The sequence below is a fragment of the Danio aesculapii genome, chromosome 12, assembly GCF_903798145.1.
Source record: "Danio aesculapii chromosome 12, fDanAes4.1, whole genome shotgun sequence".
NCBI classification, from domain to species: Eukaryota; Metazoa; Chordata; class Actinopteri; order Cypriniformes; family Danionidae; genus Danio; species Danio aesculapii.
The window spans coordinates 35,145,701-35,162,578 of NC_079446.1; the positions used below are offsets into that span (position 1 = coordinate 35,145,701).

Below are 16,878 nucleotides of genomic sequence, written 5' to 3' on the forward strand. Positions count from 1 at the left end.
CAGAACCATCTAAATTTTTACACTCTGTTGAAGTCTGTGAAAAACTCACACCTGAGTCACTTCATTCTCCATATGAGAAGCGTCTTTAAGCTGCATCACCAAAAAATACTTTTATCTAAAGTATTAAATACATTTCAGTAGTTCAGTACTTTCTCCTCGTGTCATTTCATTGTTATTACACATAACTAATTTTTCAGATTTGTTTGTTTTGTTTTATTTTTATGTTTGTATTGTTTGGGTTTTACAAAAGTCTGGTTCAATTCCATGCCAACAGCAAAAATATTTTCCCCTAGGAAAAAGCATGACGTGTTCAATAACTATTTTACCCTCTGATGGCCTAAGAGTGAGTGAATTAACAGCGAATACTCATTTCTGCGTGAATTTGACAGTTATTTTACCTGACGCTGTCAAGTATAGGTGTGCGCACCACTCTGAAGAGACGGTACTGCTGAGGGCTATGGGGACCCCTGCGCTCATTCCCGCGTGGGGAGGGAGGCGGAGAGAATGGTGGAAAAAGGTCTCCCGGCTCAAGTACAATGTGTTCGTCGTCCTGGTAATAGGAGATGCAGAGAATGAGAAGAACAGACTGAAAACACTCCAAGTTTTTCTTGTATACCCTTTTAGATTCCAGTACAAAAGATTCCAGAACATAATTATTCCAGTAACTGCCTCTTCAGTAAATTCTACAATGAGAAAGCACTATAGAAATAAAGATGTATTGAATAATAGAATCATTTTGGATCTTCTTGAACAGAGAAACAGAGTCTCCTAACCTGATTTAACAGTTTGTTATATTCACTGTATTACACTGAATCATTTGAGTGTGCCTCACACGAGTGAGTGGGCTTGACAAACCACTTGCAGAATACAAACTCTTTCATGTCTCCGACACTTTAACAGACAGTTGCACCAGACACTTTCTTAAAAAAAATAAATAATAATAAATAAATAAAACATTTCCCCTCCTCATTCTAACTCTTAATAGGGTATATGCACAGCTAGTGTTTCTTCCCATACTGACAAACTTCCAGTGAACGGTTAATGTGACTTTTTTCAATTTTACACGGTTCATTTTACAGCATCGATGTTGTAATGTAATTAAAATATAATCAGTTAAATAGACTTCAGCGTTCATTTAGTTGCTCAAGCGTAAAATGAGACAAAAAGCTGTTTACACGTATGTGCCCGTCAGGATTAGCAGGCTAGCACAGAAGCTCTATTGAATATACTGGGGTAAAATAAATGTTCATATTTGAAAGACATGGCGGAGAAAAATGTAATTTAATGTAGTGCTTCTTGTTCAATCTGTGACCCACTTTATATCAAACATCACTCAGCCAGTGGAGATCGCTTATTTTTAAAGAAAACAGACCTTAATGCACCAATTTTGTAATGACATACTCCAAGCACTAACACTTCCTTTGTATAATTAGCTCTCCTGTGTGTTTTGCCTCTTCTTGCCGAATCGCTGAATGCCTTCTCGATTGTAAGTCTCTTTGGACAAAAGCATCTACTAAATGACTTAACTGTACATAAATGTAATATTCTTTGTTTCTATTTATAACCCCGCCTACTGGAACTCAATTGGTCCAAAATGTCAATCTGTAAATAAAATATTAAATAAAAGGTAGGTTTACACAACAATGGTATATTTAAAACTGATATTCCCTGTAGTTCACATTATTGTTCTGGTTGTGAAGTATTTGTGAACTAAATTAGAAATGTTGACTATTTTATTAACTAAAATTTGTTAAAGCACTAAATTTTCTAAAACAAAATAAATAAATAAATAAATAAATGGGCATCACGGTGGTGCAGTGGGTAGCACCGTCACCTCACAGCAAGAAGGTCGCTGGTTCGAGCCCCAGCTGAGTCAGTTGGCATTTCTGTGTGGAGTTTGCATGTTCTCCCCGTGTTTGTGTGGGTTTTCTCCGGGTGCTCCGGTTTCCCCAACAAGTCTAAAGACATGCACTATAAGTGAATTGGGTAAGCTAAAGTGTCCATAGTGTATGGGTGTTTCCCAGCAATGGGTTGCAGCTGGAACGGCATCCGCTGTGTAAAACATATGCTGGATAAGTTGGAGGTTCATTCCGCTGGGTGACCCCTGATTTTTAAAGGAACTAAGTTGGGTAAAAAATTTATGAATAAATGAACGAATTAAAAAAAAAAAAATAAAAAGCTACATATTAAAAGTAAAAAACTACATAAATGTTTTAAATCTAAAATTGTTATGCATTTATTTCAATTGTAAGCACATTAATAAATTAATGAAGCACAATTATTTAAAAAAAATTTAACAATACTACTAATATAATACTAAATCAAACCTAACACTACCTTGATGCCTCTGAGAGATGCAAAGGCTTCCTGGCCGGGTCTAAGTGCGATGACATCACCTTCCACCAGGAGGCTGACAGGTAGGTTGACCAGCTGCTCGTCTCTGAATGTCCAATGCAGCGACCAGGAAGGGGAGGTGGGAGTGTAGAGGTCAGGGTACAGAGACGGGGCCCATCTGATTGCATGTCCCGCACTTCTCTCTAAATAATCTGGTAACATATGAAGATAATTTTAGAGAGTTAACAAGTGAATGTTTACTTAGACTTGGAGCAGTAAGTCAAGAAACACAGATTGACCTAATTACATTTTTTTAAACAAACTACTAATTCATGTGTGTTTAGCACTGTGCTTAAATATAATGTAAAAGACTGAATGAGCCACAGCATAACAATCATACCTTTAAAAGCATGATTGATTCCTATAATAGCATATCAGTAGTTGACAAATAGGCAGTAATTTTTTTTTCTTTTCTTGCTTAACAGTTTCTGGAAAAAAAATTGTTATATAAATGTAGTTTGAAGTCTGAAGCTTAAGAAAAATGTAAGATGTCACTTACTTTATCAATACTAAACTGTACCTTAAATATGTCCAAAATATTAAGAAAAGCAACTCTTAATAATATAGTGGGAGAGCAATTTATCTTCATTGTTAGACACTTATCTTCATATAGTGCTATTTATTTTATATGAAATTATAAATAATTTTCTTTTCTCCATGATTTTTTGGACTTGTTGGACTGTTGTTACTGTAAATAACGCCAAAAAAAACAGGGTGTCAGAACAAACAATAAATAGGGTGTCAGAACAAAGGATGACTAAATTTAAGAATTTTAATATTCCAGATGCTTGCTTGAGACGCAGGGACCTTAAAGGAACGCTGTATATGGGACGCTGTAAATGTATCACTGTATATGGGAATGTAAAGGAATACAGAACTTCTGGAAAGGTGTGAAAGAACTTATAGAAACGATTCTTGAGGTTAATATACCAATGGCTAAATAAATACGTAATTTTTGAAAAAGTTTGGTGACCTTTAATGTTGTTTTTAAAAGGTGGTAGAGTTGGAAATGTTTTACTAGAAGATTAGTAAAAGAGGTGATCTTGTTTTATAATGTAAAATACTGAGAAGCCTTTTGTTTTTATGTTTCCTTGTCGGTTTATGTTATATCGGGCACATGGAAATGTGTATTTACATGTTCAAATATAATAAAAAGGAATCCAAAAAAGTTAGAAATGTAAAAGAAATTCTGAGACAAACTTAACAGGCATTTATTAATGATTTTACAATTTTCCTTTTAATTCAAAAGAGCTGTAACTTATTGATCCACGCTTGAGACAGTCACACCATAGGAGATTTGGCTCAAAAATATTAAAAAAATTTAATAACACAGTAGTTTTTATAAGAAGATGTCCATGGAAGACAAAGTAATGTTTAACAATTTACAGCATTCTTAAATGATAGATTTAGTTTTTGTCATGTGTGACAGTGGCTATGTCTACATCCAAAACTGCGAATTAACTTTATGCGCAAAACTGGATTATCGCATAAAAGATGTGCGAATAAAGCAACGTTTCCATCAAAGCGAACAAAATTGTCACTTCCTGATTAACTTGCACCAAATATCAACAATAAAAACAGAATTTGCTGCAGTAGAAGCTGTCTGAATCTTTTCTTTATTTAATAAATGCCTCAGAATGCAATCCTTACATGCAATGAATGCACGATGGGGTTTGAAGGCATGAGACACGGAGCATAGACACTCTTGACAGTTCTTGGAGGTCATTAATAATATAATAACACTAATACTGAAATAGTTAAGGTGTTTTAGAATGACCAAAACAACATTTCAGATGTTTTACAATATGCTCAACCTGCTGGTTTTTCCAATCATTCACACGCATTTTTCATCACATGATCTCTTATAACAAAGTGACGTGACTTTTTTTATGTGCATACTGGAATTAGTTTGGTAAAAGTGTTTCTATCGTAGCTTATGTGCATCTTTTCTTATCGAATAATAAGTTTATCCTACTCAGTTATGCGCATGTTTAATATACGCATTTTCAAAATGTATGCACATCTTGGTGTTTACCATCAACCGTTTTTTTTATGCGCATATGCAAAATGCACATAAAAATAGGTGGACGGAAAAGTAGCTAGTGAAAATGCGTGAAAGTGAAATCTCACGTCAACAAAGTATAAATGCTTGCTTCTCTTTCCTCACCGTTCAGTTGTGAGATGATGGACTTGAGCCGTCGCACCATCTCACTCGTTCGTAACCTCTGCTGCCGTCCGATGAGGAAGAGGTTGAGCAGCAGCAGGAGGAAGAGCGCACCAGCGTTCACCAGCTCTATACCTTGACTGGGATTAAAATGAAGAAAAGCCGCATACATCAAACACCTGATAGCTACATTTGATGATGACAATTAAAAGTGTTTTATATTAAGCTCTGCCCACCTGCCCTCCGGCTGGCTGCCGTGACAAGACAACAGCCCCACCACCACAACCAAAGTGAGAACAGCTCCAGGCCAATGGAAGCACGAATGCCGGTCACCATGATGGAGGAAGCTCTTGGCCCACAGCTCCTGTGGAACATTAAGCAAAACTAAAATCAGAACTATCCTGTCAAGACTAATATACCATAAATATGGTGATAAGAAGCGCTTATTCCAGAACCGACCTGTATGGTGTATCTGCGGCGGCCAAATTTCTGGTGTTGCCCCAATAAGTTGGACAGCTGGTCCCGTAGGGTGCACAGAGCCTGAGCCGTGGACAGTCCCAGTGGAGTCGCCGCCTCCTCCTCCTACAGCACAGCACAACCAAACCTGTCAGTCCATGTCAGTCACTTTGTTTTGAAAAGTGTTTAAGACAACAGTGGAAAAAGTGGCTCATGAATAACAAGTAAGATCGAATTGGGCAGGTCACATCATAGTCAACGAACAGTTTGTTAAATTGACTTTGTGGCACTTAGGGTTGGCAGAATGCAAGCTTTTGGTGGACATGCGCGTTTAAGGAATTGAATTTAGGTAAAAGGGTGCCGAAAATCTGTGAATTTGATGCAAACTGCTTTCACAGGGTTTCTGCAGGTTTCATCAAGTCAAATTTAAGACTTTTTAAGACCCTTTCAAGATCATTAAGAATGAAATTTTAGATTACACAAGGTTAAAGACTTTTAAAGATTTTTTTCTGGTATTATAAGAGGAATCATGTAATTGTGATTAGGTTTTTTTCCCCCTGATCAGGAAATTTAATTTGGAAAAATCTGCTGTAAAATTGACTAACAGCTGTTGTGAACTGTGTCTCTTTGAAATAAAAAACGTAAATCTAAAAAAAAGGTTTTATTGAGATGTATTGTTGCTCATTGGATAGATTTTGGCCAAAGTGAGCAGCTTTACTTGGACAAAGCAATATTAAGACCTACAACACAATACTTCAGTGAATTTAAGACTTTAAGACACAACGGACACCCTGTTTTAGAATAAAATGTAAAAAAAATATCTTTTTGTCTCGTTAAAGACCATTCTCCCTTTTGAGAGTTCATCAAAGTTGAGTGTCATCAATCAGTACATCAGTTATATGAAAAGCCATGCTTTTGACAGATCTTAGTAATGCCAAGTAGACAGAAAAGAAAAGTGGTCCTAGAACTGAGCCCTGAGGCAACCCATCAGCAAGATGCGAATTGGGACACTTATCCATACAAGACATTCTGAAGTAACATGGAGAAATCTTTCATCCACATCCTACATTTCAGATGGTGGAGATTTCTAATTCAAATGACCCAATGATGAATGTAAATATCTGCAACAGTGAATGTGACCATAACATTATGCAAATTCTTAAATTAACTTTTTATTTTGATTAAATCTGACATTGTTGTATGATGAATGTCATTGGATACATTTGTACTGAGGCTGGGCCGATAAATTATATTACGTCAAATCTTTTTTACTCTATATTGATCCAAGAGCCAATCACACAGCAGAAATGTGCAACAATGGGAATCTTGAAGTGTGGTCATATAAGAGATGTACCGAATCGGCCACTGAAAATTTATAAGCCGAAAATGTTATGCCATTTAATGGACCCTCTACCTTTTTGTGGCTTCAGTCATTGTTGGGGTACTCTTTTAAATGTGAAAGCATTAAAAACTTGTTTTCATTATCGTTATCGTTCAATATGGAAAATAGTTACCGAGATTGCATTTTTGCTATATCACCCAGCCCTAATCTGTACATCAGCAACTGAACAACGGGCTGATGAGCAATGTGCAAGTGAGCAGTACTTTAAAATTGTTAAGGGAATGTAGACACACAGACTCAAACCTATTTATTTAGGCAGAAACTTTTAGTGCCCAACATGCCTAGTATGGTCACAAATAAAAAAGGCACTCTTCCCTCTGACGCATATTGGCTATCCTACCAGTATTAAAGAGAAGTGCATTTTTTTGGGGACGGCTGATGTCCTGTAGTAGCAAACGAGGGCCCCACACTATAAATAAACAAACTGCTTTCCCACAGCCCGCACTAAATCCCTGTGTGAGCATCACTCACACACCAACAAGCAGGGATTTACTAGTGGCTCGCAAACAGAAATATGCTGTCACGCATGCAGATCCATTATGTGTAAACCACTCAAAACCTTAGAAATAGAAATGTGCACACGCACCTGGGAGGGCACTTTCACCTGTTCGCGGTACTCCGGATTAATCACACATAAACAAACAATTTAAGCCTTCACACACTACGCCTACATGTTGCATACCGGACAGTCGGACTCACACAGATCACACGCAACTGGGTTTACTATAGGAGGTGTGCACAGATCCACTCACTCTTTTCTTCCAGAACCAGGTCCCATTTTTCAGGATCATGGCTGCAACTATTCCCTCTGCTGCTGACAGGCTTATGTGCGTCTGGTGTGCGTGTGGGTTGGACAGGAGTGTGTCGGGGTGCTACGGGATAATGTATGCTGCTGTTTCAGCACCAGTCACGCAGTCTGGACAGTCAGTCTCTGCCTCTGCGCATTCAGAGGCTCTGTTTGGGCATGTCCCAGCCGCGCTGGGGTGGTGTGCCAGCTAAAAAAGCTTTGCACAATAAAATCAGTGCAGCTGACCAGAGGGGATGAACACAACTGCTCTATCTAAGGGTGTAGTTCTCCTGAAAAAAGGACAATGAAGAGGAAAGGAGATTTTTTTGTAGTTTCTAGCGTTAATTCATGACAGCTCTGCAGAGGCAGCTCTAACACCCTGCCTGAAGAGAAACGGGCAAAAAGGGGGTAAAATGACAGTGAAAACCTGGGAGGGAGGAGCAGGTGTCAGAGAAGAGGAGCTTTTAAGAGAAAGAATTAGAGTATGAAGTGACAGAGCGGGGCTTGACAGACCAGCAAAAGCACGCTGTGCCCTCATCCGCCCCGTCCAGGCATTCATCCATTCCAGCTAACACAGCAATTTACCATCCTAGCAGTGATGGGGCGCGGCAGGACCAAGAGCATCCTCTCTGAACCTCATAACCTTACTAAAGAGGCAGCACTACATGTGTACTGGATATATTTCAACAATTAAAAAAAAAATTCAATAAATATTAAACAAACAAATAAATATTAACAATTTATGTTAAAAAAAATGAATAAAATAGTAAAATCCTCTCTCGATGTTCCTCTAAAAGTGTATTGCTTCATTTCATCAAGCTTCTATATTTAGGTTCAGTAATTTGACTTAATGGCCATGAAAACAGTTATTAGTCAGCCATTATTTCATGCCATTTTAGTGAAAAGACTGACCTTAACGTGTGAGCCTGATAGATATATATATATATATATATATATATATATATATATATATATATATATATATATATATATATATATATATATATATATATATATATATATAAAAACATTCAGACAAACTTCAAGGTTTTTGCATTTAAAGTCTTAATATACATTAACAGGGTTCAAAGCTAAGGATTTCTTTTCTAGTGGCCCGATTGGGTCAGTGGTTCAGATTTTTACTTGCCCTGCCAATATTTTCACTGGCCCCACCAAACAAATAAATAAAAATGTGATTAGCTATTTCTTAGCCACTTATTTTAAATAATGTGTCAAAAATAATGTCTGTAAATCTAGAATTTAAATATTTAAAAAATTTTACAAAAAAAAGAGCAAAATTTTAAGTGTTACGCAAACAAAAATAACCGTATGGAAAATGTGCAGATATATTATTGCAAAACAAAAGGTGGTCGACCTGCCAAACTGACAGCAAACATCACTTAATTTTTTTCATCCTGTTGTACCCAGGTAAATGTCTGCTTCTAAGACATTAGAAACAGACGTTTTCTTTTAGCTTCATAATTTGATGTTGCCACCATGCTGCCGTCTCTATGCTATACTGGTTGTTACCTGTTTATGGAAAAAAAATAACATGCTCACTATAGGGTTGGGCAATGTCGACCAATTTGGCATCATACAATGTCTAATGTGAAACATCGCGATGGACGATAGCATCATCGTCGAAGGCGGCAGTGAATTAATCAATTAATTCATAACAAATTACCTATTTGTAGCCTACCGTTTCAACTACCTGACACACATGGTCTTTGTTTTACCCTTAACCAAATTAAAAATAAATAAAGATAAAGTTACATACAAATTACCTCCAGTCAATCTGCGTAGTTACAATGGCGTCGACAAACTTGGTTGGTAAAAATGGTGCACAACCAACAGGAACCAAGTAACAGTCTTTGACTTTAACTGTGAAAACGTGGCCTAAGTGTGTATTTTTCGCGAGCAGGATGCTCCTGCGATGGGGTTGGGTGGGGGTATGGGGTATGCATTGTGCATTGTGATGTCTATTGGTCATCGACGATGAATGATGGCATCGTCTATCGACCAACCCTAGCTCACAACATCCAATCAGGGAACAATATGCAATAAGCAATATGGTATTTATGCCATCACAGAGATAGTAGCATTTAAAGACTTGAAAAAACTGTTTCTTTTCAACAGTTTCTTGACTTTTTTTTTATTTGCCTGCATATGACAAATATTCAAATTAAACTAGGCAAGGTGGCACTGGCCTGATCAGGTCAGTAACGATCCTGTCTACTGTCCCGTGCATCTCTCACACTGACAGTCTTTATTGTTGAGCGCTGATTAATATCATTAATATAAATATGCATGCATGTTATTTGTAAAGACACAACGGTCATAAAAAGGTCATTTTTGTTTTATTCTGTGAACTACTGATGACATTTCTTCCAAATTGAAAATAAAAAATGTTGTAAAATGAATGTGTTTTTGGTTCAAATAAAATAATGTTGCCAACACAAAAACACAATAGTTATGAGAACAATATTTAGTGGAACAAAGTGAAAACATTTGTCATTCTGATTAAACGTCGTTATTGGAGAAATAAAATGCGCTAAATGACAATATTTCCAATTTGGAAGATATGTTATCAGACCTTTAATTCACATATCACTCAAACCAAACCTATTTACTTTACTCCTTGTCTTTAATTCAGTGTACAAATAACAAGTTGTAAAAACACTACTCTCAATCAACCTCAAAACCCTGTTTCTGGACACAACAATCTTAGCACACCTCAGCAAAATCAATACAGGTAAGACAAGAACCCAGAGAGGATCTCAGCAACATCATTACTGCCAAATACACATAATGATTTTAATGATGCCGTCCAACAAGAGCAATAGTAGTAGATGGATTCAGACCAGGGTAAATGTGGACATTCAAGGCCACACACAAAGTTAAGCTCGAGTTTCTGATTGATTATAAAAATAATAAATCTCTCAATACCTCAAAAATCCAAATAAAAACTGTAAAAATACTGCTGACAACTGAATATAATGCATGAAATAAACCTCTTATCACAAATTACAGTTAAAAATCACTGTTTTTCTGGCCCATCCTCGCTACTTTTCAGATGCATTATGAACGAAGGCGCACAAATTCACAACATATCAGCTTTTCTTTATGTTCAAAGTCAAAATGATGATATGGCTTAGATATGGCTTGCACAACCTCCACAACTCAGTTAAAAAGTATCTTGTTCAACTGTTAATTATTACAAGACACAAACTTCCCATGACCCGAACATAACAATAAAACTGCCAGTTAAAAAAAATAATAATGCAGTAACAAAATATTGTGTACCTAAGCTAAAAAAAAAAAAAGTAATAAAATTGAATAAAAAAATTTCCACAATCTTTATAAGACTGTAATATATGCCATAGAAGAATAATAAAGAAGATAAAGTCTATTAATGTGATCACAGGGAAGGCATTGCTAAAACCCAGAGTTCACAGAGTTTGAGTTCAAGCTGTTTTTAGCAACACAAATGAACAGGCCTTGTCATATTACAAGACAGCACTTAATGTATTGTAATTGGTGGATGGACATTGTTTAGAAAACGCGTTAATTAAAGGAAAGCTCTAGGTTTTTAAACCACATATACAGTCAACTGTATATGCCATTACCTTTGCCATAATGACAGTAAATAATATTTTACAAGATAGTTTGTAAGAAACTAGTATTCAGCTTAAAGTGGCATTTAAAGTATTAACTAGGTTAATTAGGTTAACTAGACAAGTTAGAGTAATTAGGCAAGTCACTGTATTTTGACCTTAAAATGGTTTGAAAAAATTAAAAACTGCTTTCATTCTAGCCTAAATAACCAATAAGACTTTCTCCAGAAGAAAATAATATTATAGGAAATACTGTGAAAAACTGCTTGCTCTGTTAAACATCATTTAGGAAATATTTAAAAAAGAACAAAAAATAAAATATCTTCAACTGTATATATGTACATATTAATATTTTATAACAAATAAATAAACAAATATTTTTTTTATATTTATACTGTATGTTATTGCAAAGTATTAGTATCGTTCAATACAAGTATCGCTTTTGAACAACATTTATGAAAGGTTTTGATCCCCTTAAAATCCCCTTGACTACTGTATACGTCTATGTTTTTATTGTAAATCGGGAAGAAGTGTCTTAGTTTATATAAATAAACCCATAGACGTGATCTCTTCTTTTTCTCCATACCTGAATATTACTATATAAGGGTCAAAGACAAAGTCCCATTTTAGTGTCAGCATCAAATAAAGTTTATACAAAGTGATTTCAGATACATCGAAAGAATGTCAAACGCAAGTAAAATGTCAAAAAAAAACTTTAGATAAAAAAAATATTGGTAAAAAAAAAAAAATCATCATCATATCATCATCCACCGTAACATATATAATTATATAAAATTAAACAACATACTCAATCCCAATTCTATTTTTTTACCCCTACCCCTTTCCCTTGGGCCTTGAAACTCCATATGTGATCGACGATGGCGACTGCTATAGTTATTTCAGTTGCGTTATTTTTTTGTTAATTATGTTCAGGAAATCACTGAAGGCATATATCATGTTATCATAATGATATAATATGGCAATAAGATCATAACTGTTCTGTGCATTTACCCAGGGCCATATTCATCTATGTAAACACATGAAAACAACATTAACATTATAGCAGACACTGTTAAAAGGTCATTCCCAGCCGCTAGACTTTTCTGACAGGATATTCGAGTGTCATCGAGTGACAAAATACTGTGGGACTACTATAGAGAAGTTTTAATAAGGGGTTATAGATAGTGAAATTTAGCTTTTTTTTAGCGTTTTTTTAAATTTCATTAAAACATCTGCTTGTTTGTTGTAAAAATTCGTAATGATGACAAAAAAAAATAACGATTTCACCATCTCTTTACTTCCGTGTGCAGCCATACTGTCGTTGTAGATGGTGTATTCTAGGAAATTTTTTTATCCATTGGTTTCGAGTGTGGTCCTGAAAAATTGCCGTTTCAAGGGCTATCTAGCCCTTTCCCTTAACCCTACGCCTTCAAGGTAAAGAGAATTGGGACACCACCACCCCTTCATGTGAACGCACAAAACAAAGTGTAGGGGTTTGGGGAAGGCCTAAGGGGTAGAATTGGGATTGGGCCTTATTTTTACCTATACATAACATTTGTATTAGTATATATAATAACATATTTAAAAGAATAATTGATCTAAGAGTCTAAGACAAAGGGTCGGCATTAATTTAAATGGTGGTCAATATTCTGATCAAAAATCAAATGTCTTTTGTGCTGAATGTATTTGTGTTGCTTGTTTTCTGTGATATATGTATTGTGAACGCTGATGTGGTCATATAGTGAAGCCAAAAAAACAAATTCCCACTTGTGGACAATAAAGAAAAGAAAAAGTAAAGTAAAAAAAATGGTCTCTCATTTCTATGAAAAGAAAATGCCTGAAGAGCTGACCTGTTTCTTATCCTGTAGCTCCATGGCAAGTGCTGTCTTTCACCATACTCTGTCCACACGCCCAGAGCTGGTGGTTATGCTCCACACTTGTCCCAATCCCAGTCCTGCTGGCAAAGGAAGGCAATCGCTGCCCCCTGCTCCAAGACGCTGCACCTACAGGCACTGCCAGTCTGAGGGACGCGGTCTTTGTCGATGTCCAGAGAGCTATGATCAATGAGAGCGAGGGGCTTCTCTCTTCTTACATTCAAGGGGATCTGATAGAGCAGAAAGTGTTAGAGACAATCAGTGACCACTTTAACATTATTTTGTCAGGTTTACATGCAGCAGTAAATATCAGAAAAATTCTGTATTAATAATAATCAGCATATTCCATAATTAAGGTGTGAATATTTTTCACGCTTTACTCCCCGGATGTACAGAGGACTGAAACAATGGCCTTTGCTCACTTACTCATCATGTCAATGACCAAAACACATAAGAGTACGATAAAGAGCAAGAGGCTGACTGTAAATAGTGACAGTTAACACAAAACACATCTGTGACTTTTATTTAAATAAACATCAAGAATTTCAATGAAAGGTCTATATGGTAAAGTCAGTGTATGCATATATACAGTAGTCAACATTTGAAGAGGTTTCATCAATGTTGTCTTTAAACAATTCAACAACACACATTCTTGTCTTGGGACAATTTTGACTATCTTTTTTGATCCACTTTAAATGTTGACTATTGTATATTAGGGCCGCACAATATACAGAAGTTTCAGCATCGATATATAGACACATTTGCAGGATCTGCAACATCGAGTCGGGATTATATCTGACCAGGAAAAAAAAACACTTAATTTCTGGAGTAAATTGCAAAGTTTAACCATAAAAGTTACCAAAAAGTTGGTATTGCATTTTTTCTTGCAATTTTAAATATATTCTCTCTCTTTTTTTTATTTAAAAATGTTTATTTAGCTACACAGTAGGAAATAATGGGAAATATTCAAACAAGTAAATAGGATAATACAGCTAAATATGCACAATAGAATAGAGAATCAGGAGAAACTAATAACGTAATGCCAAAAGTTGTCCATAGCTGCTAAAAATCATCAGAATTTTGATGTATGTCATAGGCGGGTTTCTCGAGTGGAAATAGCTTACATAGACAGCCACATTTTAAAGGAGGGTACCTGAGGAGATGACTAATAAAAGTATACATTTCTTTTCCAGATAAACCAAGATTAAAAAAAACAAATGCTTGGTGTGGGAGCCCAACACATTCTCTACTCCACCATATAACAGGCCTGTGAGCATTTTAAGCCTGTTTAAAGCATTCAGGCAATGGAAATGATAATATTTGTAACTTAAATAAAGGGGAGTTGTATTTATGTATTATACAATAAACACTATGTGGTGTTTTTTTTTTTACATTTGATTATTAAATTTGTGCCTGAACACTGCTAGACTCGCAGAAAAACAGAAAACACTGTTTATTTCATTTGCATTTTTGCTCTACTGTACTTGTGATTGGTTTATTATATTAGTTTATTTGCATATTTCATGCAAATGCACATGCCTACAAAATCATCCCAATCAATCTAAACTCATGAATTCTTTCCAAACAGAACCATTCATTTCATCTGCTAAAATTATCCTCAATATTGCAATATGAATGGCAGAAAAAAGATATTGCAACGTTGAATTTTTCCAATATTGTGCAGCCCTAATAAATAAATAAAACTATTAAATAAATAAATAAATAAATAAATAAATAAATAAATAAATAAATAAATAAATAAATAAATAAATAAATAATTAATTAATGCATAATGACGGAATGTCTAAAACGCATGACGCAAAAGCATTAAGTGCATGTCCAAATTCACTTTTGCTATTTTAAGAACGGAAAAATACACTCTGCGCATGATCTAACAGGGTTGTGCTTAATCTCTTAATGAGTTATGGGTGTGTTTTGAGCATAACGTGCATTAAACCAATCAGAGTCAAGTTGATGCTGCACACTGGTGGTGGTGTGGAGAGACCACCTTCATGATTGTGAAGCGCTTTGGGTATATGGCCATACACAATAAATGCGCTATATAAATACACATTACATTACATTATATTACAGAGTCTCATCTCCCATTCCCTTTAAGAGTCAGTTGCATCACGCCATGGCGCATTGGCTATTTACATGACAGACTTTGTAAGTGTAAAAACTGAACGCTTCACTAGCGGGAAAACAGTAAATAAACCATCTGCAGCGTGAGGATAAAGATTGAGCATCCTCTATTCGGCCTCTTTACTTTCTCTTTCTCTCTTTTATGGATAAGGAAACGTTGTTGTACGCGCTGCACTGAAGACATCCATTAGCCTACATAATTAATTTAGTTCGTTAAGCTCAAAGATTTGTTTCAAAACTATTTCTAAATTCAGTTCTAATTTTCAGCAAACGAATAAATGAACAAAAACAACAAAGTGAGGTCAATAAACTGAGTTATATCCAAACATGTGTCCTATGCCCCATATGGTTTAAAACCTGACAGGTGGACAAATCTAAGCTTGATTTTATTAAAACAAATATAAATATGCAGATAATAAATAATAATAGCATTATACAAAAGCAACTTGGCAAGAATAAACTGAAAAGGCTCCCAGAGATGAAGGCAAAGAGGTAGTGGTGTTTATATTTATGTAGAAAAAAATAATTTTTGTAATATTTTAATTCTTTAATTGTTTTTCATTTGTAAAGATATCTGCGTATTGCTGTACATCCTGTGAGTATTAAGCAATGTGTACGCATTTAAGGCGCACTACTGACACGCTCTGCACTGGACTTTGGACCAGCTTTCAGCTGGTCAATTGCGCAGTCTAATTTAGTTCCTCAAAATAGCAAGGCATCAACAATGCACCTTAACATACCTCTTTTCTAGACCAGAACACCCGTGAGTCCACAAAATAGCGCAAAAGGATTTGCTATTTAAGTAATGTGGCGCAAAACGGGAAAATTAGGGTTGCATTGGTCTGAAAATAGCAACACATCGTGCCAAACACGTCTTGTGCCTTATTGCGCCGGATGCATGATCGGGCCCTTTCTGTTTATTTGATATTTGTTATGTTTCTTACAATTGAACACAGATATATGCCACAAAATATACCATACATTTAAAATAAGAGATGATAAAACTAAATAATTCTGGGAATTAAAGTGAACAGTGAATAAATGAAGATTGTGACATTACTGTTTCTTCCACTTTCGTTTCTGTTGAGGTTACAAAATGGAGTATTTGCACTTTAATTACTGCAATAAACTAGAATATTATGAACTGATTGAGTAATACTTACACAATCAGTTCACAATATTCTAATTTATTACAGTAATTAAAGGGCAAATACAGCCCCTTAATAGAAAAGTTAATTTCTGTCCCAAACATTATATCTTACTTCATATTAATAACTGCTTGAGAATGTCACAGAAGCCTACGTAATCAAAATATCACCATCATTTGTTGAGTGCAGGAACACTATTGTGCTTGTGAATGCGGTTTCCACTGTTGTCACTGTAAACATGACCAACTAGGTAATGATTCTAAAATTAAACAAGACAAATTCAATAAGAGTGCCAGCAATCTACAAAAACAGCTTTTGGCTACAACCTCAGACAATGTAGAACATTTAATCTTTGGCTTTCAAGGTAAGACGCTATATTTGACAAGCAAATCACTTAGTTTGGCTTATTCTTTGGAAACAATCAAACCAAGCCGACTTACAGTACTCCTGAAGATCATCTAAACTGACTCGCAAAGCTGTAATTAACCATCACTGTTCCGCAAAAGAATATACAATATTAGAAATCCAACATATTCAAAAAGAAGAGTGCTGACTTGCTATGCAATAACAGTTTGTGCCAAACATCTTGCGTTTAATGAAAGTAAAATTTGACTACAGGGAGTGAAATTGCAATGCAGGCTTTATATCTACAGAATAAGCTTTAAAGGAACAGTTCACCATAAAAAATAAATAAATAAATAAATAAAAATCAATTACAGCCATCATTTCATTGCCATTGTCATCATATAAATGTCATCATTTACTCATCCTTTCCTTCTTCCAAGTTTCTTTATTCTGATGAAAGATTAATACCTGTAACCACTGACTTCCATAGTATTTGTTTTTCCTACTATTTAAGTCAATAGTTTTCAGCTTTCTTCAGACTATCTTCTT

General features: G+C 35.4%; 1 protein-coding gene across 2 annotated transcripts in view; it reads right to left on the reverse strand.

Annotated features, from left to right (window-relative positions):
- Positions 1-16,878, reverse strand: part of tmem94 (transmembrane protein 94) — a 51,699-nt gene that overhangs the window by 34,248 nt on the left and 573 nt on the right. For both annotated transcript variants that reach the window (XM_056469222.1, XM_056469221.1), the window contains exons 2-7: positions 12,668-12,921; positions 5,018-5,140; positions 4,795-4,922; positions 4,562-4,698; positions 2,338-2,546; positions 399-550 (exon numbers count right to left, since the gene is read on the reverse strand). In XM_056469222.1, coding sequence (XP_056325197.1) covers positions 399-550; positions 2,338-2,546; positions 4,562-4,698; positions 4,795-4,922; positions 5,018-5,140; positions 12,668-12,691 — 773 coding nt within the window. In that variant the 5' untranslated portion in view covers positions 12,692-12,921. The remainder of the gene's footprint in view (positions 1-398; positions 551-2,337; positions 2,547-4,561; positions 4,699-4,794; positions 4,923-5,017; positions 5,141-12,667; positions 12,922-16,878) is intronic.